Raw genomic sequence first — 23,684 nt, forward strand, 5'->3', positions numbered from 1 at the left:
ATGGTAAAGTGAAAATCTTGGAAATGAAAGGTATGTACAATGTTTTTAGGAATGGCACAAAGGTCTCTGTCTTTGAAGTGCTTTTTTGGCATTTGTTGTGTATCTTTGGATTATGTTGTGTTGTAAATAAATCCAAACAATTTAAAAGCCATTCTTTTTTAAATCTCCTCATTTACAGTATTGTGCAAGGTTGCTCAGAATGATAGGGCCTGATAGCTCCTAATAGGGCCGTTAGGGGAGGTTCTTTGTCTTTCTCAGGTGAGAAAAGCTTACATATTAATGAGCTCCCGCATAGAGCTTTTTCACACAAAACACGTCGTAAAATTTTTAAATCAATATATTGTCTTATCTGAATGAGCAGTCAGAGTGATTTTCACATAGTTTTGCAGCAAATATTCTAGGCTACGTCATACAATTTTCAAAAGTCTTGTGAAGAAATAATCAGTATGGGTTTCATGGCCTTATTTCAGTGAGAATTTTTTTTTGTATTTTCAAAAACCACGCATAAATGTCATTGTCTCAAAACTACAAACTTTTACATACATGCTGCTGATATATTATTGTAGCAGAGTTTGTGCTGAATACAGTTTAATTAGACTTTAGCCATGAAAATGTCACAAGTAACAGAAATAACCAGAAATGTCAGAGCATGTCAGAACACCTCCAGGGCCCAGAAAACAGCTCAGACCTCAGAGGGTTAATAAACAAATCTTTAAAAACACTCAACCTCTGACCCACTCGACTGTTAACTGTATCTGTGCCTTCTGTGTGAGATGTCGCAAACAATACGTGTGTCAGATGAAGAATGAGCTGAGGGTCAGAGCCTATCAGCACACACAGTATTGATAAGCGACGACATCTAGTTCAGCATTTCCTGACCCACGGTCTGTCATCATTCAGGGTCATGTAGTTTATCCGCCGCCTCATCTGCCCTATTCAGAGTGACACAGCCCATCAGTCCACAATCAAGGTAAATAAAACGCACAAATAGCCTATCACTTATTTTGGGTAGTCTAGATCTGCATTGAAAGAAATAGCCATCTCACAGCATGCACTCGATGGGACATGAGCAGCTACAGTAGTCAGTCGACGAGTGACAGCAGGTGCTTTATCCTGCTAGTCTTTATGTAGTTATGTGTTATATTTACTGCTGTGTAGACAATCAATCCTCTGTAACTTTCTTTGTTGTTGTCGCGTGTCTGTTGAGATCGACCGCACTTGTAGGCCTATTACATTGTAATACCCGTATGCTGCAAAAAACACTCACGCACAAATTAAAACATGTCGATAAAGACATGCGCTCTACGGGGTTGTTGATATTTGTATTGATTTTTTCAAAGACCAATATCGCTTTAGTTCTGTTGTTCTCCTACCGCTAGTTGCAAACACATTAGCCTAACCGTAATCACAAACTTTATTATTATGATATTATTTTGATGGTTTGTGCCAGGGTCTCCCCTAGCTCACTCTGAAGTGCATGTTTGTCACCAAAATGTTGTTAATGATCTACACATACCGTTTCCACAAGATATTTTCAATTATATTTCTAATTTCTGTTCCGTGTTTATCAGGACAAGACGAAAGATGAGCAGCTCTGAAGAAAATGACCTGGACCTTTCTATCGAGGAGGTGATCATAACTAGAATAAACTGTTTTGAGAAATTTGCTGTTGCTCAGATTTCAGATCTGCAACAAAAACAGAAAAACCTTGAAGAGTCGATGAACAACAAGATGCCCAGTGACATGGCTGCAGTTAAGGCTGACCTCAGTGCCTTAAGATCACGAGTGGAAGCTCAAGACCAGCAGATTGGGGAAATAAAGACAATTCTTGAAGAAAAGGCAACCAGTGGACCATCCCACTGAAGTCCAGAGGAAGAGATCAGCTCCTTCACCGGATTGGACTCCAGAGCAGAAGAAGAGCCGATCTGAAGACCTGGAAAAGATCCTCCAGAAAAATCAGATGCCCGCGAGAGGCTGAGTGAAAGACAGCAGGCCTTCAACTGCATGATGGACCAGCTGAAAGTAAAAGGTGAGAACGCACAGAGTCTCTTTACTGTTTAACACAATAGAAGTCATGTCACATGATAATAACATGTGCTGTTTTTGTTTAGAATGCTATGGCACATATGTTCACCAATTTTTGTGAAGTTCTGATTTTTCCTGTAGGATTTATAGGCTTTTGAGTGTATTTAGCCACGCCCATTTTCTTTATGCGAAACCCATGCGAAAAATACAAAAGTTCAACTTTTTTCGATAATTATTGATATTCAGACTCCAGAGAACATTTCTGCACTGGTCTGGTTCCGATCGGGCAAAAAAACAGGGACTAGTTCGTAAAAGTAGGTTTCGGACAAAATTCGACATAGCAGAAAATTTGATCGAATTTGGAGATAGCCATTTTGTCCGCCTTGAGCCAGGGATCACAGTGGTGTAAGACACTTGAGTCTAGGACAACTGGTCTAAGAGTTATGAGGGATTTTGTACTTTTGGTTGCTGTGAAGCCACCTTCAGCATTTCATGCTTGAACCCCTAACTAACTCCTGATATGTCTGTCAGATCGGAGAGACTTACAGCGTAATGCACAGATAGTGCAGTGTGAAGGAGTTTCCAGGGGTGTGTGTGAGGATGACTGGGCTCCTGAAGCCATCAAGACCAGCTCCCAGAAGTACCTGGAAGAACAATTAAAAAACTGTCAAAAAGCTCATCAAGAGGACCGCTGAAGAGACATCAGACAATTAACATCAACAATTAATGGGTTTATTCTTTATAATGTATAAAGTTCAAGAAGTTCATGTTTGTTTCTTCATATTGTGTTTGTTCTTTATTTTTATATTATTTAAATAATTTTTTTATACAAAAAAAATATATACTAAAGTTTTTTTTTTGTTTCAATAAAATAAATGTTCTACTACAATCTGACTCCAGGTCTTGTCCTTTAGGTGTTTTCTGTAAAACTTTTGTGGTAGTAAAACATACATTTCATAACGAATCAAAAATATATTAAAACAATTAATAGAATATTATTCTTTAACCCTTTCATGCATGAATTATGATAACCTCAGTCAGGATTTTTTTCCTATGTGTTTTTATTGCTCTTAGGGCATGAAAAACAAGAATTGATTTTTATTTTATTTTTTTACAAATTTTTCAAAGAGATCTTCAGATGTCCACTTGAGTAGACAGCATGCGGTTGGTTTAAACTGAAGATATACTGTATTAAATATAAGACAATAATCAAACAGATAAAGTATGTGAATTTAACAAACTAATCAATGCAATTATATCAAATAATGTGAAAACTATAAATTATATACAAAAAATATAAATGCAAAATATTGCAATGGCTTCATACAACTTCATACAAGTTGCACTTCGCGTATCTATGATATCAGAACATGAGGACGTGATTCCATCAGAATTTTCTACAGCCTGTCAAGCTACAACTGTGGAAACCACTCAGATGCTCCCTCCAGTGCACCAGAGTATGAATATTTACCCTTATTAGCTGAAAATTCTGATTATGTTCAAGATGGACATGCACATTTCTATCATAGCCCTCCTCTGAGAAAACCTAGCGATACGTTTTTTCAATCTCATCTGAAATGATCAGTGTTGGATGTAATGCATTACAAGTAACATGCATAACACATTCAGATTACTTTTTGATCTAACAAGTAATTAACTACAAGTAATGTGCATTACGTAATCAGATTACTTTTTGATGTTATGAGTAAAAAAACGCATTACAATAACATGCATTATAAAATCAGATTACTTTTTGATCTAACAAGTAAAGTAATGCATTACAAGTGTCATACATTATGTAATCACATGACTTTTTTCGATGTCAATGAAAATTACATTCTAATAATACAAATACATTTATTTACAGTAGAAAAAGTCAATGCATATTAAGTTAAGTTTTAAATTTCAAAAACAATATTCACATTATAATTATGAATTGTAGCTGAAATATAGCCATTGCATGCATGACGTCCACTACAGTGGACATGTGATTAATCAGAGTTTTCTCTCAATCTAAAATCAAAACAAAATTTTACTGTGATATGACTCATTAGATATTGCTTTATGCTGCAATATTTTTTTTACCTACAAGAGTCTCCTAGGATAGAAGGAATGGGTGGATATTCTGGAGCAACTTGGCATGTCTGACTGACCCATGGCCATCTTGGTTTGGAGGGGGAAAAAATCGAAACACAAAGGCTTGCCACTTGGTTGCAATTTATAGGATGATGCACCAGGGTCCAATGAAGAGATTGATGTGCAACTTTGCCATAAAAACCCGTGCAAATTCAAGAAAATGCTTTTTTAATAGCTGTCCACTGTAGTGACCACTATGCGTGAAAGGGTTAATACTATTTATTTTGAATCTGTTTTATAAATATACACACATTCACAAAATGTATCACAAAATGTGATTCATGAGCAGTTGGCCACATCCAGTGAGATAAATGGCTCCTATGGCCCTCTGCTGGTAAAATCAATTTGTTTCTTAAACTGTAAATATTTTATCTTAATCTCTAACCAGCAAATGATTCTACATCTAAATCAATATCCAGAAACAACTTTATAAGTATATAATTTAGATCATCATTTAAGTGATGTTTTCATTCAAATGTAACATTTTTAAATGGGCGGTAATGGTGTATTTGGTGAGTTTTGTGGTAATTGGTACCAATGTATAGATGAAGAAGTAAACACTAAGAAGAAAGTTCTAATTAAAAACAGTTTTTATTAACAGTCACTCTATAAATATATTTCCTGTTGCTCTCACACCGTGCAGGTGTTCAGTTCTGGTAATCAATAAAACAAATTATTTATCTGTAGGCTACTATAAATAGGATGCCAAAATTATGTACACAGTGATACTGCACTGCAAAAAAACACGTATATTACTAAGTAACATTGTTGTTTTTTTCCAGTCAAAATATCTAAACATTCTTAAATCAAGATCTATTTATTAGATAAGCAAAATGATGCAAGATATTTAGTCTTGTTAATTGTTGTTAATCACAGTTATTCACAACATCTGCTTATTTTTCCAAAAATCTAACAATACAAGTGTTTTTTTGGGGCATCTCACTGAATGACGTGTGTTTTTGTAACTTAGCACACCATGGGTTAGGTGGAGTTATCAGATATTTAAGAGCAGTGAACTCCCCTTTCTGCAGCACATGGGCTTTCTGGGCGCCTTTTGATGACGGTTACACTGAATCATCTCTTTCAAACCGCATTTTTGGAACAAAATCCTCTGGTTATTTAAAAAGAGGCTAACAAAATGCCAAAAAAAACAAATATAATTTTTTATTTTTAGGGTTAGAGTTAGGGTAGGGAGGTAAAAACGACTTTCACCCTCATTAGTAACCACCCTCATTAGCATATATGGCATCTGATTGTCCGAAGCTTAACTGTCCATATATCTGCAACGGTGTGTTTTATCTGAACGAAACTTGGAAAATTTGTAAAATTCACTAATGCACATAATGGTTTGCCACATGGGTTTCAACGTGGTAGGCTAAGTGAATTAATGCTGCAATGTTTTTCTTTTTTTTTCTTTTTTTTTACTTTTTTGGTAATTTTAAAAAGGAGAATTAAATAAATATAATTTAACTAAATAGTTTAATTTTTTACCTTTAATTTAAACAAAGTTGCATTCAGCAATCGGGACTTTTATTTTGAAAAAAAACAAAAACGGGTCTCTTTAGTTAATCAAAACATAAACAAACGGATTTGAAAGTGGAGGAATCAACAATCAACCGTTCAAAGTTGATTTGTGTGGATGATTGGAAAGGTTAGTGTTTGTTTGTGTGTAATGTAGACGTGCACTGCAGTATTTTGAATAAGCTAGGCTACTTGTTCATTTATGTTGTACGTGTGTTGTAATGCCACAAATGACTTGTTTTCTTTTCTTTTGGATATTTAATACTGTATTTTGAACAATATAGGTGTTGTTGGCATTGTATGTTAGGGACCAAAATGTTGATTATTTTATGTGCATTTTATGTACGTTTTTTGAACAACATATTTGTTAATAAATATTGTACGTCATTTTTATTGATCCAAATGACTCTTTTTATTTAATTTTTAAATAAATGCTTTATAACTATCTGCATTTACTACATTTAATTACACTTTCTAAGTGATCTTATGAATCACTGACAACTCCGGTTTGTAAATAATGCTATACTTAATTTATAAATATATGGATCATAATTAAAATATGCAAATACAATTATTAAACACATTACAGATATGCTTCTAAATCAATAGTAAAGCATGTATAAACTGTATCTATTAATGTTGTATAAATAATGATTTAACTGTTTAATAATGCTATCAAATTCAATATGAGTGTATATTATAAAATGTTTTTTTGTCTTGAAGACCTGATGGATAATATGGTTGTCCACGGTCTGCTGTGCCTCGAGCCGCAGGAGGACATCACGAGAGAGGGCACACCGGCTCAGACTGATGCTGAGGAACTGAGAGCGAGGACTGCGGCCTGTGACTTGGCCCGCGCGTGGGATTATCAGCATTATCTCTGTGTGCTGCTTCCAGACAGAGGCTGTCAGGTGGCGATGCTGAAGGAGCTTCTTCGCCTGGGTTTTCTGGTCCATAACCAGCCCGACATCTGACCCCCCTTCCTCTGCTGGTTTAACCAGCACACATGATGTCGACAGCCCTGCGAATACGGAAACGTAAGTACAGTGTAGTTTTGCAAGCATTGTTTGCAATGCGACTTCATCATCTCAGTATAAAAGTTTGTAATAACACTGTTATTATCCACATTCACCTGTCTTGTCTCACTTAAACGTACAGTATGGGATTTTTTCTCCACTAGTGGTCGCTAACCTATTTACAATAACAAAGGCGTAGTTTGATGTCGCAACATTTGCTAAGAATTATGGATCTTCTGGTTCATAGCTCTGGTTGCCATGGCAGCACGAGCGGAAACCAGGGACAACGCGGATATGACGCCATTGACTGCGACAAAACGGAAATAAAGACACGGTCCGTGTCTTCGAATTAAAATATTAATTTCTCTGGATTTAGAAGTTAATTGGAACTGTCGGGATAATGTAAATACACAACTTTAAAAAATATATAACATAGATATAGTGATTTTTTTATATTTTTAAAGCAAAAAAAAAAAACATATTGTGCCTTTAATCTTAAGGGTTGTGTTTTAAGTTTCCTCTCTGTTGTTTCCGGTTTAATCCAAACAGACAGTCTATTGCGTCTTCATCTTCTGATATTCAAAAATGCCAGAGGATTTTGAAGGTTGCGTTTAACGATCTTCAGAGAACACAAGAGGATCTGCAGTTGGGCAGGGAAGTGTCTAATGCAGACGAGACCCTTCACCGTTATTACTGTGAGGCGCTCTTGGCTTCTGGACACATGCTGCTCCCAGGAGCTGTGGAAGACTTGACGGTATGTTCATCTATTTTAACTGTTTTCTTTGTTTACGTATGGCTTTAGTAAATTCATTCTCTCAAACACACACACATACTCAGTGTGTCTCCAGGCGGATCCAGCATGGTCTCTGAGGGATCTGAGTGGTTCAGGCCAGAACCCTTGTGAACGGCCACCCACACCTCACCCCTAACCCTGCCGTCAGTGACCCCTCACCCCTAACCCTGCCGTCAGTGACCCCTCACCCCTAACCCTGCCGTCAGTGACCCCTCGCCCCTAACCCTGCCGTCAGTGACCCCTCACCCCTAACCCTGCCGTCAGTGACCCCTCACCCCTAACCCTGCCGTCAGTGACCCCTCGCCCCTAACCCTGCCGTCAGTGACCCCTCACCCCTAACCCTGCCTTCAGTGACCCCTCACCCCTAACCCTGCCGTCAGTGACCCCTCACCCCTAACCCTGCCGTCAGTGACCCCTCACCCCTAACCCTGCCGTCAGTGACCCCTCATTAATCACACCGGGGACATATTAAACCCTATCTCTAATCACCCTACAGCATCTACTCCACTAGAGCCTTCCCCACTGTAACTCCGCTCAGCCCTCTAGATCACCCCGCCCGTCTGAATCATACAAAATGTATAAAAATGTTGAGATTGTTGTTTATTCATAGTTGTTTCTAGAGCAGTTTATTTTTTTATTTTACATATTTTTTACATAAACAAATGTTTTCAAATGTTCAGAATTATGTTTATTTTTATTTTATTTATCCTGTTTGATGATGTGCACACTTTCTTTCTGTTAGAGCTAATAAAGTTTACAATGTCACTACACAACATTTCCATGTTATTAAAGCATGAAGTTCGACTCTAAATAAAACATTTAACAAACTGGGGAAAAAAAACTTTAACAATGTTAGGGCATAATGTTCCAACAATCAGTGTTGGGAAAGTTCACTTTCTACATGAACTAGTTCAAAGTTCAGTTCACAAATTTTAAAATTAACTAGTTCAGTTCATAGTTCATATACTCAACATTTTGAACTAAGTTCACAGTTCCAGAAATGAACTAGTTCATAGTTCTTTTTTTTCCATGTTGCTGCAAGATATTATTTTTCAAAATGATTGCCACAGCCCATATAGAACCACAGACAATTATTTTATCAGTTTTAACACTGAAGCTAGCGTCAGATTTTCCCCATCCTCACCGACCTTGTCATAAAACTCGTTTAAATGATCATACGACGCCTCCTTGCTGCTTTTTGTTTTGATTTGTAACGTAAGTGATGAGTCGTTCATGAACGATCCATTCATTGCATCTGTCACGTGACAAATTAACGAAGGAAGGTAAAGTAATTATTTATGTTTCCTGTAAACGATTTTTGACTGCATTATAATGATTTCTTAATTCAGAATATGATCAAGATTGTGTAGGTGGATGTGTTCGGGGAATTTGCCAGTTAATAGTATAACAATTAAAGCCCCTTAAATAAACGAAATGACTCGAAAAAAGATTTGTTAATTTTGATGAACGAGATCGAACAAGAGAGTCAGTGGACACTGGTGGCTGGTGTTCCAGATTGGGTGTTTTTTCCGCTACATATTAAGGCCGGTTTACGGTGGGTTTTAGGTGGGTTTTCGCCTGGAAGGCTCTATAGAAATCTGGCACTCTACTGAACGAAATTAAACTGAGAGATCGTGGCGTTCACAGACACCAGAATGAACGAGTTCACAGTAACGTTCATCAGGTTAATACGGTACGTTCAGTTCACGTTCTGCCAAAATATGAACAAGTTCATCAACTATCGTTAAACGCACAACACTGCCAACAATGTTATCACTAAACATTTTTATTATGTTTTTAAAGAATGTTATTCTAACTATTCTAATTGTTCTATACGAACAATAATAAAACTACCCGCTGAAAACATTTATAAGAACAAATGCAGGTGATGTTCTCAGAACATGTTTAGAACCAAACATTTCTAGCTGGGAATGTAAGACGACACAAAAGACGTGTTCCTCTTCAGCCAAACTCAGTTCTATCATCAGTTTCCACACTCCCAAGTGAAACACACACAGACACACACTGTAGATGAGAGATTTATCCTGCACTTTAGATTCCCTGATCAGAACGGGAGTTTTCCCAAGAGTGCTGAAATCAGTGAGTTTGTGCTGAACTGATTATTACGTGATTTCTGTAATTAATTCACAATCTGAAGAACAGCTTTAGTTTTTCATGAGACTTTTCCTACTTCAGTGCAACATAAAATGAACTAAACTTTGACTAAAATGATTTTTAAACAGTGATTTTGACTCAAACGTTCCCATTATCCTCTGGTCTTTGTTTCTAGCAATAAAAGGTTTTTTTTGGAAGATCAGGTAATCATGATCACAGCATTAAAATATGAGCACAGCACTGATTCTCTGGTTTGGTGTCTATGAAGGGGGACTTGAGTCTTGTTCACATGGCTAATACAGAGCCATCTCTTCCACGAGCACTTAACCGCATAAAAAAAAAAAAAATCCTTTTCCTTTATACCCTCGCTTATCGGGCTTATGCTACTCTGAACAATACCTGAAGTTCGTATTTTGAGCACTTCTTGCGTTGTTTTTTGCCTCTTCACGATGACTCGCTTAATTTAGTCATGTCTACCAATTCTTTGTAAGCATTGATTTAATAAACAATGTCCAATGCGCATTCTTATTAAAACGTCCTCTTTCCTGTTTCCGAATCTTCTTCTCTCTGAATGAACACTGATCGAATGTGTTATTCTCTACATTTCATTTCATTCTTTTTTCTCGAAATTTAACGAAATTTTTCTTGAAACACAATGACTTTATTCTCGATATTTAATGAGTTTATTCTCAAAATTGTATTTCGACTTTTTTCTCGAAATTTAACGAGTTTTTTCTCGAAAAACAATGTCTTTATTCTCAATCTTTAATGAGTTTATTCTCAAGATTGTATTTTGACTTTTTTTTCTTGAAATTGAACGAGTTTTTTCTCGAAACACAACGACTTTATTCTCGATATTTAATGAGTTTATTCTCACGATTATTTCGACTTTTTTCTCGAAATTTAACGAGTTTTTTCTTGAAACACAACGACTTTATTCTCGAAATTATATCACACAGTGTAGCTTTAAAGCGTGTCTTAGCTGGGACCGCTCTCTTTCATAGGCTTCGCACTCTATAAGCACATGTTCTACAGTTTCAGCTAACCCACATTTATCACAATTTCCATTCTCATGTGTACCAATTCTTTGTAAGCATTGATTTAATAAACAATGTCCAATGCGCATTCTTGTGACTAAAACGTCCTCTTTCCTGTTTCCGAATCTTCTTCTCTCTGAATGAACACTGATCGAATGCGTTATTCTCTACATTTCGTTTAGACTTTTTTCTCGAAATTTAATGAGTTTATTCTCAAGATTGTATTTCGACTTTTTTCTCAAAATTTACAGAGTTTTTTCTCGAAACACAATGACTTTATTCTCGAAATTTAACGAGTTTTTTCTCGAAACACAATGACTTTATTCTCGATATTTAATGAGTTTATTCTCAAGATTGTATTTCGACTTTTTTCTCGAAATTTAACGAGTTTTTCCTCGAAACACAATGACTTTATTCTCGATATTTAATGAGTTTATTCTCAAAATTGTATTTCGACTTTTTTCTCGAAATTTAACGAGTTTTTTCTCGAAAAACAATGACTTTATTCTCGATCTTTAATGAGTTTATTCTCAAGATTGTATTTTGACTTTTTTTCTTGAAATTGAACGAGTTTTTTCTCGAAACACAACGACTTTATTCTCGATATTTAATGAGTTTATTCTCACGATTATTTCGACTTTTTTCTCGAAATTTAACGAGTTTTTTCTTGAAACACAACGACTTTATTCTCGAAATTATATCACACAGTGTAGCTTTAAAGCGTGTCTTAGCTGGGACCGCTCTCTTTCATAAGCTTCGCACTCTATAAGCACATGTTCCACAGTTTCAGCTAACCCACATTTATCACAATTTCCATTCTCATGTCTACCAATTCTTTGTAAGCATTGATTTAATTAATAAACAATGTCCAATGCGCATTCTTGTGACTAAAACGTCCTCTTTCCTGTTTCCGAATCTTCTTCTCTCTGAATGAACACTGATCGAATGCGTTATTCTCTACATTTCGTTTAGACTTTTTTCTCGAAATTTAATGAGTTTATTCTCAAGATTGTATTTCGACTTTTTTCTCAAAATTTACCGAGTTTTTTCTCGAAACACAATGACTTTATTCTCGAAATTTAACGAGTTTTTTCTCGAAACACAATGACTTTATTCTCGATATTTAATGAGTTTATTCTCAAGATTGTATTTTTACTTTTTTCTCGAAATTTAACGAGTTTTTCCTCGAAACACAATGACTTTATTCTCGATATTTAATGAGTTTATTCTCAAAATTGTATTTTGACTTTTTTCTCGAAATTTAATGAGTTTATTCTCAAGATCGTATTTCGACTTTTTTCTCAAAATGTAACGACTTTTTTCTCGAAACACAACGACTTTTTTCTCGAAATTTAATGAGTTTTTTCTCGAAATTTAATGAGTTTTTTCTCGAAACACAATGACTTTATTCTCGATATTTAATGAGTTTATTCTCAAGATTGTATTTCGACTTTTTTCTCAAAACACAACGACTTTATTCTCGAAATTATATCACACAGTGTAGCTTTAAAGCGTGTCTTAGCTGGGACCGTTCTTTTTCATAGGCTTCGCACTCTATAAGCACATGTTCTACAGTTTCAGCTAACCCACATTTATCACAATTTCCATTCTCATGTCTACCAATTCTTTGTAAGCATTGATTTAATAAACAATGTCCAATGCGCATTCTTGTGACTAAAACGTCCTCTTTCCTGTTTCCGAATCTTCTTCTCTCTGAATGAACACTGATCGAATGCGTTATTCTCTACATTTCGTTTAGACTTTTTTCTCGAAATTTAATGAGTTTATTCTCAAGATTGTATTTCGACTTTTTTCTCAAAATTTACAGAGTTTTTTCTCGAAACACAATGACTTTATTCTCGAAATTTAACGAGTTTTTTCTCGAAACACAATGACTTTATTCTCGATATTTAATGAGTTTATTCTCAAGATTGTATTTCGACTTTTTTCTCGAAATTTAACGAGTTTTTCCTCGAAACACAATGACTTTATTCTCGATATTTAATGAGTTTATTCTCAAAATTGTATTTCGACTTTTTTCTCGAAATTTAACGAGTTTTTTCTCGAAAAACAATGACTTTATTCTCGATCTTTAATGAGTTTATTCTCAAGATTGTATTTTGACTTTTTTTCTTGAAATTGAACGAGTTTTTTCTCGAAACACAACGACTTTATTCTCGATATTTAATGAGTTTATTCTCACGATTATTTCGACTTTTTTCTCGAAATTTAACGAGTTTTTTCTTGAAACACAACGACTTTATTCTCGAAATTATATCACACAGTGTAGCTTTAAAGCGTGTCTTAGCTGGGACCGCTCTCTTTCATAAGCTTCGCACTCTATAAGCACATGTTCCACAGTTTCAGCTAACCCACATTTATCACAATTTCCATTCTCATGTCTACCAATTCTTTGTAAGCATTGATTTAATAAACAATGTCCAATGCGCATTCTTGTGACTAAAACGTCCTCTTTCCTGTTTCCGAATCTTCTTCTCTCTGAATGAACACTGATCGAATGCGTTATTCTCTACATTTCGTTTAGACTTTTTTCTCGAAATTTAATGAGTTTATTCTCAAGATTGTATTTCGACTTTTTTCTCAAAATTTACCGAGTTTTTTCTCGAAACACAATGACTTTATTCTCGAAATTTAACGAGTTTTTTCTCGAAACACAATGACTTTATTCTCGATATTTAATGAGTTTATTCTCAAGATTGTATTTTTACTTTTTTCTCGAAATTTAACGAGTTTTTCCTCGAAACACAATGACTTTATTCTCGATATTTAATGAGTTTATTCTCAAAATTGTATTTTGACTTTTTTCTCGAAATTTAATGAGTTTATTCTCAAGATCGTATTTCGACTTTTTTCTCAAAATGTAACGACTTTTTTCTCGAAACACAACGAGTTTTTTCTCGAAATTTAATGAGTTTTTTCTCGAAATTTAATGAGTTTTTTCACGAAACACAATGACTTTATTCTCGATATTTAATGAGTTTATTCTCAAGATTGTATTTCGACTTTTTTCTCAAAACACAACGACTTTATTCTCGAAATTATATCACACAGTGTAGCTTTAAAGCGTGTCTTAGCTGGGACCGTTCTTTTTCATAAGCTTCGCACTCTATAAGCACATGTTCTACAGTTTCAGCTAACCCACATTTATCACAATTTCCATTCTCATGTCTACCAATTCTTTGTAAGCATTGATTTAATAAACAATGTCCAATGCGCATTCTTGTGACTAAAACGTCCTCTTTCCTGTTTCCGAATCTTCTTCTCTCTGAATGAACACTGATCGAATGTGCTATTCTCTACATTTCATTTAGACTTTTTTCTCAATTTAACGAGTTTTTTCTCGAAACACAATGACTTTATTCTAGAAATATAATGAGTTTTTCTCAAGATTGTATTTCGACTTTTTCTCGAAACACAATGACTTTATTCTCGATATTTAATGAGTTTATTCTCAAGATTGTATTTCGACTTTTTTTCTTGAAATTTAACGAGTTTTTTCTCGAAACACAACGACTTTATTCTCGATATTTAATGTTTATTCTCACGATTATTTTGACTTTTTTTCTCGAAATTTAACGATTTTTTTCTCGAAACACGACGACTTTATTCTCGAAATTTAATGAGTTTATTCTCAAAATTGTATTTCGACTTTTCTCAAAATTTAACACGTTTTTTCTCGAAACACAATGACTTTATTCTAGAAATATAATGAGTTTTTCTCAAGATTGTATTTCGACTTTTTCTCAAAACACAACGACTCTATTCTCGAAATTATATCACGCAGTGTAGCTTTAAAGCGTGTCTTAGCTGGGACCGCTCTCTTTCATAGGCTTCGCACTCTATAAGCACATGTTCTACAGTTTCAGCTAACCCACATTTATCACAATTTCCATTCTCATGTCTACCAATTCTTTGTAAGCATTGATTTAATAAACAATGTCCAATGCGCATTCTTGTGACTAAAACGTCCTCTTTCCTGTTTCCGAATCTTCTTCTCTCTGAATGAACACTGATCGAATGCGTTCTTCTCTACATTTCGTTTAGACTTTTTTCTCGAAATTTAATGAGTTTATTCTCAAGATTGTATTTCGACTTTTTTCTCAAAATTTACCGAGTTTTTTCTCGAAACACAATGACTTTATTCTCGAAATTTAACGAGTTTTTTCTCGAAACACAATGACTTTATTCTCGATATTTAATGAGTTTATTCTCAAGATTGTATTTTGACTTTTTTCTCGAAATTTAACGAGTTTTTCCTCGAAACACAATGACTTTATTCTCGATATTTAATGAGTTTATTCTCAAAATTGTATTTCGACTTTTTTCTCGAAATTTAATGAGTTTATTCTCAAGATCGTATTTCGACTTTTTTCTCAAAATGTAACGACTTTTTTCTCGAAACACAACGACTTTTTTCTCGAAATTTAATGAGTTTTTTCTCGAAATTTAATGAGTTTTTTCTCGAAACACAATGACTTTATTCTCGATATTTAATGAGTTTATTCTCAAGATTGTATTTCGACTTTTTTCTCAAAACACAACGACTTTATTCTCGAAATTATATCACACAGTGTAGCTTTAAAGCGTGTCTTAGCTGGGACCGTTCTTTTTCATAAGCTTCGCACTCTATAAGCACATGTTCTACAGTTTCAGCTAACCCACATTTATCACAATTTCCATTCTCATGTCTACCAATTCTTTGTAAGCATTGATTTAATAAACAATGTCCAATGCGCATTCTTGTGACTAAAACGTCCTCTTTCCTGTTTCCGAATCTTCTTCTCTCTGAATGAACACTGATCGAATGTGCTATTCTCTACATTTCATTTAGACTTTTTTCTCAATTTAACGAGTTTTTTCTCGAAACACAATGACTTTATTCTAGAAATATAATGAGTTTTTCTCAAGATTGTATTTCGACTTTTTCTCGAAACACAATGACTTTATTCTCGATATTTAATGAGTTTATTCTCAAGATTGTATTTCGACTTTTTTTCTTGAAATTTAACGAGTTTTTTCTCGAAACACAACGACTTTATTCTCGATATTTAATGTTTATTCTCACGATTATTTTGACTTTTTTTCTCGAAATTGAACGAGTTTTTTCTCGAAACACGACGACTTTATTCTCGAAATTTAATGAGTTTATTCTCAAAATTGTATTTCGACTTTTCTCAAAATTTAACACGTTTTTTCTCGAAACACAATGACTTTATTCTAGAAATATAATGAGTTTTTCTCAAGATTGTATTTCGACTTTTTCTCAAAACACAACGACTCTATTCTCGAAATTATATCACACAGTGTAGCTTTAAAGCGTGTCTTAGCTGGGACCGCTCTCTTTCATAGGCTTCGCACTCTATAAGCACATGTTCTACAGTTTCAGCTAACCCACATTTATCACAATTTCCATTCTCATGTCTACCAATTCTTTGTAAGCATTGATTTAATAAACAATGTCTAATGCGCATTCTTGTGACTAAAACGTCCTCTTTCCTGTTTCCGAATCTTCTTCTCTCTGAATGAACACTGATCGAATGTGTTATTTTCTACATTTCATTTAGACTTTTTTCTAAAAATTTAACGAGTTTTTCCTCGAAACACAATGACTTTATTCACGATATTTAATGAGTTTATTCTCAAAATTGTATTTCGACTTTTTTCTCGAAATTTAATGAGTTTATTCTCAAGATCGTATTTCGACTTTTTTCTCAAAATTTAACGAGTTTTTCTCGAAACACAACGACTTTTTTCTCGAAATTTATGCCCGGTTTCACAGACAAGGCTTAATAAGCCTAGTCCCAGACTAAAATGCATGTTTGAGCTAAAAAAGCAACTTGTACAGACACATCTTAAAATATGTCAGTGCCATTTTTTCATCTCAAGATCCACACCAGTAATGATTTTTCTTCTTCTAAGGCATGTTTATAAAGCTACTTAAATGTCATAATTTAACTAAGGCCTAGCCCTGGCTTAATCTAAGCCTTGTCTGTGAAACCAGGCCATAATGAGTTTTTTCTCGAAACACAATGACTTTATTCTCGATATTTAATGAGTTTATTCTCAAGATTGTATTTCGACTTTTTTCTCGAAACACAACGACTTTATTCTCGAAATTATATCACACAGTGTAGCTTTAAAGCGTGTCTTAGCTGGGACCGCTCTCTTTCATAAGCTTCGCACTCTATAAGCACATGTTCTACAGTTTCAGCTAACCCACATTTATCACAATTTCCATTCTCATGTCTACCAATTCTTTGTAAGCATTGATTTAATAAACAATGTCCAATGCGCATTCTTGTGACTAAAACGTCCTCTTTCCTGTTTCCGAATCTTCTTCTCTCTGAATGAACACTGATCGAATGTGTTATTTTCTACATTTCATTTAGACTTTATTCTTGAAATTTAATGAGTTTATTCTCAAGATTGTATTTCGAGTTTTTTTTCTCGAAATTTAACGATTTTTTTCTCGAAACACAACAACTTTATTCTCTAAATTTAATGAGTTTATTCTCAAAATTGTATTTCAAGGTTTTTTTTTCCGAGAAATTTTACGAGTTTTTTTCTCAAAACACAACGACTTTATTCTAGAAATTATATCACACAGTGTAGCTTTAAAGCGTGTCTTAGCTGGGACCGCTCTCTTTCATAAGCTTCGCACTCTATAAGCACATGTTCCACAGTTTCAGCTAACCCACATTTATCACAATTTCCATTCTCATGTCTACCAATTCTTTGTAAGCATTGATTTTATGGAGCTTAAAATATGACAATATGATTTGAACATGGCTAATACAGAGCCATCTCTTCCACGAGCACTTAACCGCATAAAAAAAAAAAATCCTTTTCCTTTATACCCTCGCTTATCGGGCTTATGCTACTCTGAACAATACCTGAAGTTCGTATTTTGAGCACTTTTGAGTTCGTATTTTCTTGCGTTGTTTTTTGCCTCTTCACGATGACTCGCTTAATTTAGTCCTAATTTGTAAGTCGCTTTGGACAAAACAGACGCTTTTGTCCAAAGCGATTCTAAATGACTCAATGTAAATATAGTGCAGGTAACAGTCAGTCTGGGTGGCGCATGGATGTTCAACGATCCTTCTGGAAGAAGCAGAGAACAGAATCCACATAAATCCGGGCGCGATCCACAGATCTCCAAACGAAAGTGATAACCAGGACGGAACGTGCAGATGAACTTCACGCCAACACGGGGACGCGACCACTCGGATGTCAGTAGACGAGAACAGAGGAAACTGTTTTATGGAACAAATGAAGAGGACTGACAGCATAGACATTCATAATGTCAGACGCAAGTAGTGTTTGTAAATGACTTCAAAAATAAAGAAGGGGTTCGTTGAGAATATTGAGGTTTAATTAAACAGCACATTGATGTGATAGAAAATCATTAGTTGTAGTTTCAGGAAAGAGTTTACCAGGATATCCAGAGTCCAGATGAGTTTCATATGATTCCTGAGAGGAAAGATCAGGTTACACTGGTTTTAGAGGGGGAAAAGTCTGGAAACACCATCATTGATACTGAACTATACAGTGTGTCAGTCAGAAACAGCAGACAGGTTTGGTAAAGACACCTCAGTGATGTGTGTGTGTGTGTGTGTGTGTGTGTGTGTGTGTGTGTGTGTGTGTGTGTGATTCAGTAAGAAAATTGATAATCAGACACACAAGAATATTGACAAGCTCCTTAAACTAAAGCCATTCTTGTTTCTTCAAATATTCCCTTTCACGCAGTGTAATACAGCTGTTTGTGTAGTGTAATATTGTGCAGTGTAATACAGCTGTTTGTGTAGTGTAATATTGTGCAGTGTAATATTGTGCAGTGTAATACAGCTGTTTGTGTAGTGTAATATTGTGCAGTGTAATACAGCTGTTTGTGTAGTGTAATATTGTGCAGTGTAATACAGCTGTTTGTGTAGTGTAATATTGTGCAGTGTAATACAGCTGTTTGTGTAGTGTGTAGCGACAATGCCTGACATGCGGTCACATGCTGTTCCAATTAGTAATTCCTTGTTTCCAAACACATCCTTCGTTGTCTTTTTAGACAACGGGTCTGTCCACGACGTCGCTAAGTCTGCTTGGACATGTCAAAATTGCAATCTGTGTTCCCCAGAGGGACATTTTAGTCACAAAGGAACCCTGTTCTGGAGAATCCCTTGTAAAACCCCCCATGTCAGCATGGACTCCCTGTGACTTTACAACCTCATGACCCACACACACACACACACCCCCACACACACAAAACCTCCCTTGAGTACCATTTCATGTAGAAATATGGCTCTTGAGTGTATACCTTCCGATATGTATGTGTGTGATTAGCTTTGCTTTATAATAGAAGTGTGGTTTGCTAGAGTATAAGTTTGAATTCTAAATGTTCACTGAAAGAAGTTCCTCAATAGTGTCTTGTGGTAACCCTACCTCAGACCATAAAACTTTACGTTCGTAAGACATTCCAGAACACACACTCTGGACTTTGAAACAGATATTCCCCCCCACATAACAAGCCACTGAAGGTGGATATGTATTCCTATGTTTCTCAAAGTGTCGTCGTTTGCCATAACGGAAACACTGACAATTTTATTGTGTGTTTAATCAAGCTTTATTTGTGTGTAATGATGCATATGAACGTAATGTTATGTGTGTCCAATATCTACCTGTAATTCTTGATATCTGTCGGACCGTCCTGTTTTAATTCAACCAGTCCCGCACATAGTATTATCGTAAGATGTATTATTCTGTATGTATAATCTTAAGAGGAAATATTAATTATTTCGCTCAGAAGACATATGATACAAGGGGGCGTGTTGTTCTTCACACAAAGAAGACGTCTTCCCGCTACAGATCAGAAGTTTTGATTCGCTCTGTCACAAAACAAGGCGTAAACAGATTGTCTGTTAAAAGGAAGAGACCCCCACTTCTCTCTCTCTTCCTTCTTCGACCCCGCTGATTCCACTTCCTCTCTTCTCCGGTCGCTCTCATCCCGGACCTCATCCACGTGTAGCGCAGCTCCATGGCAACCAGCTGAACAGGCCTCGCCGTGGCCTCTGGGACACAAACCCCCGCGCCATGTAAAAGCCTGCTGCCTTAGAAACCAAGATTTCTGGCCTCTTCCGCACGGAAGACAAACTTTCTCGGTAATGTTACATCCAGTGAGCCTTTAAACTTCGCGGCACCTGAAGACGCAACAGAAACAGGATCGACACCACCCTCTTGTCCTGCCTCAGCCTCGCGCCGAACAGAGAACAAACGTGCAAGTGACGGTAACCTTATCTGATAAAACTGCTTTCCAGGTTGTCTCGTGAATTTAGGTTTTCTGTATGTAATTATTATTTTCCCCTTCTCTGCCTTTCTTTCTTTCTTTCTTTCTTTCTTTCTTTCTTTCTTTCTTTCTTTCTTTCATTTCATGTTATCCTGATCACGTATTTTCTTGTTTGGTTAAATGTGTGTTTGTTTTATTGTTTTGTATTTTTACGTACGTTTGTATTTGTAGCTCATATAATCTTTAGTTTTACAATTATTAAAATCCATATATCCTTTTAACTGTCTCTGTATTTGAAAGCCCACTTTTATAAAGTCAATGAGACGAAAAGATCTTGCTACACGCTCGATAGACTACAGTGAGTAGTTTTAATTAATAAACTCAGAAGGTTTGATGTCCGTGGCCAGGAGATCAAACTTTCTTGGAGTTTGTAAAGAGATAACCCTTCTTAACTGTGATAATCTCACCTTTATTCGCTGGACGAATAACGATTAGATCAGTTACAGAACAAGTTAATCTCTATAATTGATAAAATAAATGTACATGCGACTTATGAATTATGACCATGAGTCATAATTATTAATATTTCCAAAATTCCCTATATTCTTGAGCTAATTCAAATTTACCCAGAGTCGTATTCGTTACAAGTGTAATATTGTGCAGTGTAATACAGCTGTTTGTGGAGTGTAATATTGTGCAGTGTAATACAGCTGTTTGTGTAGTGTAATATTGTGCAGTGTAATACAGCTGTTTGTGGAGTGTAATATTGTGCAGTGTAATACAGCTGTTTGTGTAGTGTAATATTGTGCAGTGTAATACAGCTGTTTGTGGAGTGTAATATTGTGCAGTGTAATACAGCTGTTTGTGTAGTGTAATATTGTGCAGTGTAATACAGCTGTTTGTGAATAGGTCTGCAAAGTGTTAAAGATCATTAAGTTATTGTCTCCCGAAAGAAAGAATCGGCTCTGAACTGCCAAAGCGAGCCGTAAGTCTCTCCAAGGTGTGTTACTGCTTTATTGCAGGGGTGCGTTTTATCTCAGCTTTGGTCTTAGCAGGAGAATAAAGTCTCACACTGTCTATCTTAACTTCTTTGAGGTTAGATTATTTCCTGGCATCAAAACTCCAAAATTGATTGATTCTTTACAGCAGAATTGAGCTATGTTCGGTGTCAATACATAATTTCTGTCCTGTTAATCACTCTAAAATATTATATAAACTCTATAAAAATAGAGGTGACTTGACTCGAGTTCATTGTTGTCTGTACAGTGAATTGCACCTTATGTATAACAAAGATAGCATGTCTATATCAAGAACAACAGATAACTTTCATTTGCTATCTGGACTTGTCTCATGCAGAGCAAACTCAACATCTAAACCTCTGTCAGTTCTCAGTAAGAGCTTGTAGATTCATGATGTCTAAAACCTCCATTTAATACAAATGTTTAAACAAACTCTTTATTGAACATCACTGGACAACATAAAAACAAATTAACAATGAGTTTCAGTGTTCATCCAAACACTCAGTGTTGTAAAAACACAGCAAGTAACTTTGGATAAAATACACCTAACACATGTAAACACATGTAAACACACGTGACTGTAGTCCTATATAAACAACAAGGTGTGTTAAGAAACAATGTGATACCACAAGTGTTGTCCCTGAACACACAACAAGTCAAGTCAAGTCATCTTCATTTATATAGCGCTTTTAACAATGTAGATTGCTTCAAAGCAGCTTTACAGAGATAAGCGTATAATTTAAGGTAACAGAGATTGTTTTGGCTTTATAGCAGAGTTAAGTTATTTCCAGCTAAAGTTAGTTTTGATTGATTTGCTTCCGTCGCAACGATCATGTTATTAAATTAGGGGCCGCTAAGACGACACCATTCTCTCTACACAGACTTTAAACGCGAACCTGTGAGAAACGCTGATGGCGTTCACATGCGCATTAAGAATTGGTTCTATAGTTATGTGCGTTTGAATATACGCAGGTTTGGAATTCCCTACAAGCCAAGCCTAAACAAAGTACTGGTGTTTCCTTATAAATTTTGATAAAGAATTTTATTTTATTTTGTTGCTTTGGGGTAGGAACGCGAAACGACTTTTCCCGACAACGCCTTATCTGTATAGTGGTAGTGGGATCCTCCATAGGGAGAGACTAGTTGGCACTTCAGCACTGCGTTGTCATGACTTGACTTGACATATTATTTTTCCACTCAGTTATGTCGTAATGACGAGATATTTTGTCGCTAAAACGACAAATGTTCTAGGCCTTATAAGGACATGTGTAGTCATGTACAAAATATGCCGTTATCCACATAACATTTATATAGCCTATCATGTCTTTATGTTACGACCCTCCTATGACTCGTACCTGTCCTAACACATGTAACCATCTCAGACACACATCCACATATAACACTGAGTGAGATGAGAAAACACGACCACTGAATAAAGGTAATATGAGTTTAATTAATATAATAATTAATAAATATATACCATAACAAAAACCCATCCACAAAGGGAAAAAAGGGGGAAACGGATTGTGCCAAACAAACAAAAGTAATATAAGCAAAAAGGTTATCTAACACATTTAACTTCTAATCCTAAGATTAAAAAAATAAAAAAAATCAAAGTCTTCAACGTCCGGGACGTCGTAACTAAACTACACTAACTAATAAACAAATCCCTACCTAGTGTTTTAATACAGACAAGTGTGTACAATGTATGTCACGTGACAATCTCACCCACCTATCCCCTTCTCCTTTGCAGACCGCAACGCTCACAAAATGAGAACAACGTAAGGAAAATAAAACACACAAACAGTTTTTCCAAAAAAAAATAAAAAATGTCGTGTATAAAGCTCTCTCAATCTCCAACCTCTCTTAAGATAAAGGTTCTCTAATACCCTAAAAGGCTTTCAATCGCAAAGCAAAACTAAGACAAAGATCGTATCGCCAAACAAATGTTCATAACACAGGTTCTCTTTACAAAGCTTCTCTCAAAACAAAGTTCTCTAGTCACACTTCTTCTTCTTCTAAGATTTAATGGCGGTCGGCAATCCAACTCAAAAGGTGCATTCCCGCCACCTACTGAAGTGGAGTGTGAAGCGGAAGTTTAAGCTAGATCTACTCTTTCAAAAAAAACATATTATAAGAGTTTACACAGAATGGAGTTTTATATCCTATTTAATAATCCTGGTTCCTTTAAAAATATAAATAACTCATGCTAAATTCTTGATTGTTTGGTGCCTTCTCCTAGGAGAACCTGTGTGTCAGCTCATTTATTTCTATATTTCTTAAAGCGTGTCTTAGCTGGGTCCGCTCTCTTTCATAGGCTTCGCACTCTATAAGCACATGTTCTACAGTTTCAGCTAACCCACATTTATCACAATTTCCATTCTCATGTCTACCAATTCTTTGTAAGCATTGATTTAATAAAAAACAATGTCCAATGCGCATTCTTGTGACTAAAACGTCCTCTTTCCTGTTTCTGAATCTTCTTCTCTCTGAATGAACACTGATCGAATGTGTTATTCTCTACATTTCATTTAGACTTTTTTCTCGAAATTTAACGAGTTTTTTTCTCGAAACACGACGACTTTATTCTCGAAATTTAATGAGTTTATTCTCAAGATTGTATTTCGACTTTATTCTCGAAATTTAATGAGTTTATTCTCAAGATTGTATTTCGACTTTATTCTCGAAATTTAATGAGTTTATTCTCAAGATTGTATTTCGACTTTTTTC

The 23,684-nt window shown here is 35.4% G+C and overlaps 2 protein-coding genes across 2 annotated transcripts in view; both read right to left on the reverse strand.

Moving 5' to 3' along the window:
* Positions 1-23,684, reverse strand: part of LOC311089569 (uncharacterized protein) — a 406,125-nt gene that overhangs the window by 239,455 nt on the left and 142,986 nt on the right. The window lies entirely within an intron of this gene.
* LOC311079312 (uncharacterized protein) lies at positions 1,489-22,966 on the reverse strand. The gene is made up of 4 exons (XM_084108598.1): positions 22,960-22,966; positions 6,408-6,703; positions 2,572-2,669; positions 1,489-2,016 (listed from the first exon to the last, which is right to left on the reverse strand). Exons 2-4 carry the CDS (start codon positions 6,636-6,638, stop codon positions 1,794-1,796), a joined length of 552 nt encoding a protein of 183 aa, XP_083964724.1. The 5' UTR covers positions 6,639-6,703; positions 22,960-22,966; the 3' UTR covers positions 1,489-1,793.

This window comes from Abramis brama (genome assembly GCF_963993115.1).
Source record: "Abramis brama genome assembly, chromosome: 1".
Lineage (NCBI taxonomy): Eukaryota > Metazoa > Chordata > Actinopteri > Cypriniformes > Leuciscidae > Abramis > Abramis brama.

Excerpts from the sequence above, each read along its gene's own strand:
- LOC311079312 (XM_084108598.1), bottom strand. The coding sequence starts at position 6,638 with ATGGACCAGAAAACCCAGGCGAAGAAGCTCCTTCAGCATCGCCACCTG. Across the intron at positions 2,670-6,407 it reads ACAACCATATTATCCATCAG|GTACTTCTGGGAGCTGGTCT; the intron begins GTCTTCAAGACA and ends TTGTTCTTCCAG. Across the intron at positions 2,017-2,571 it reads CACTATCTGTGCATTACGCT|CTGGTCCATCATGCAGTTGA; the intron begins GTAAGTCTCTCC and ends TTTTACTTTCAG.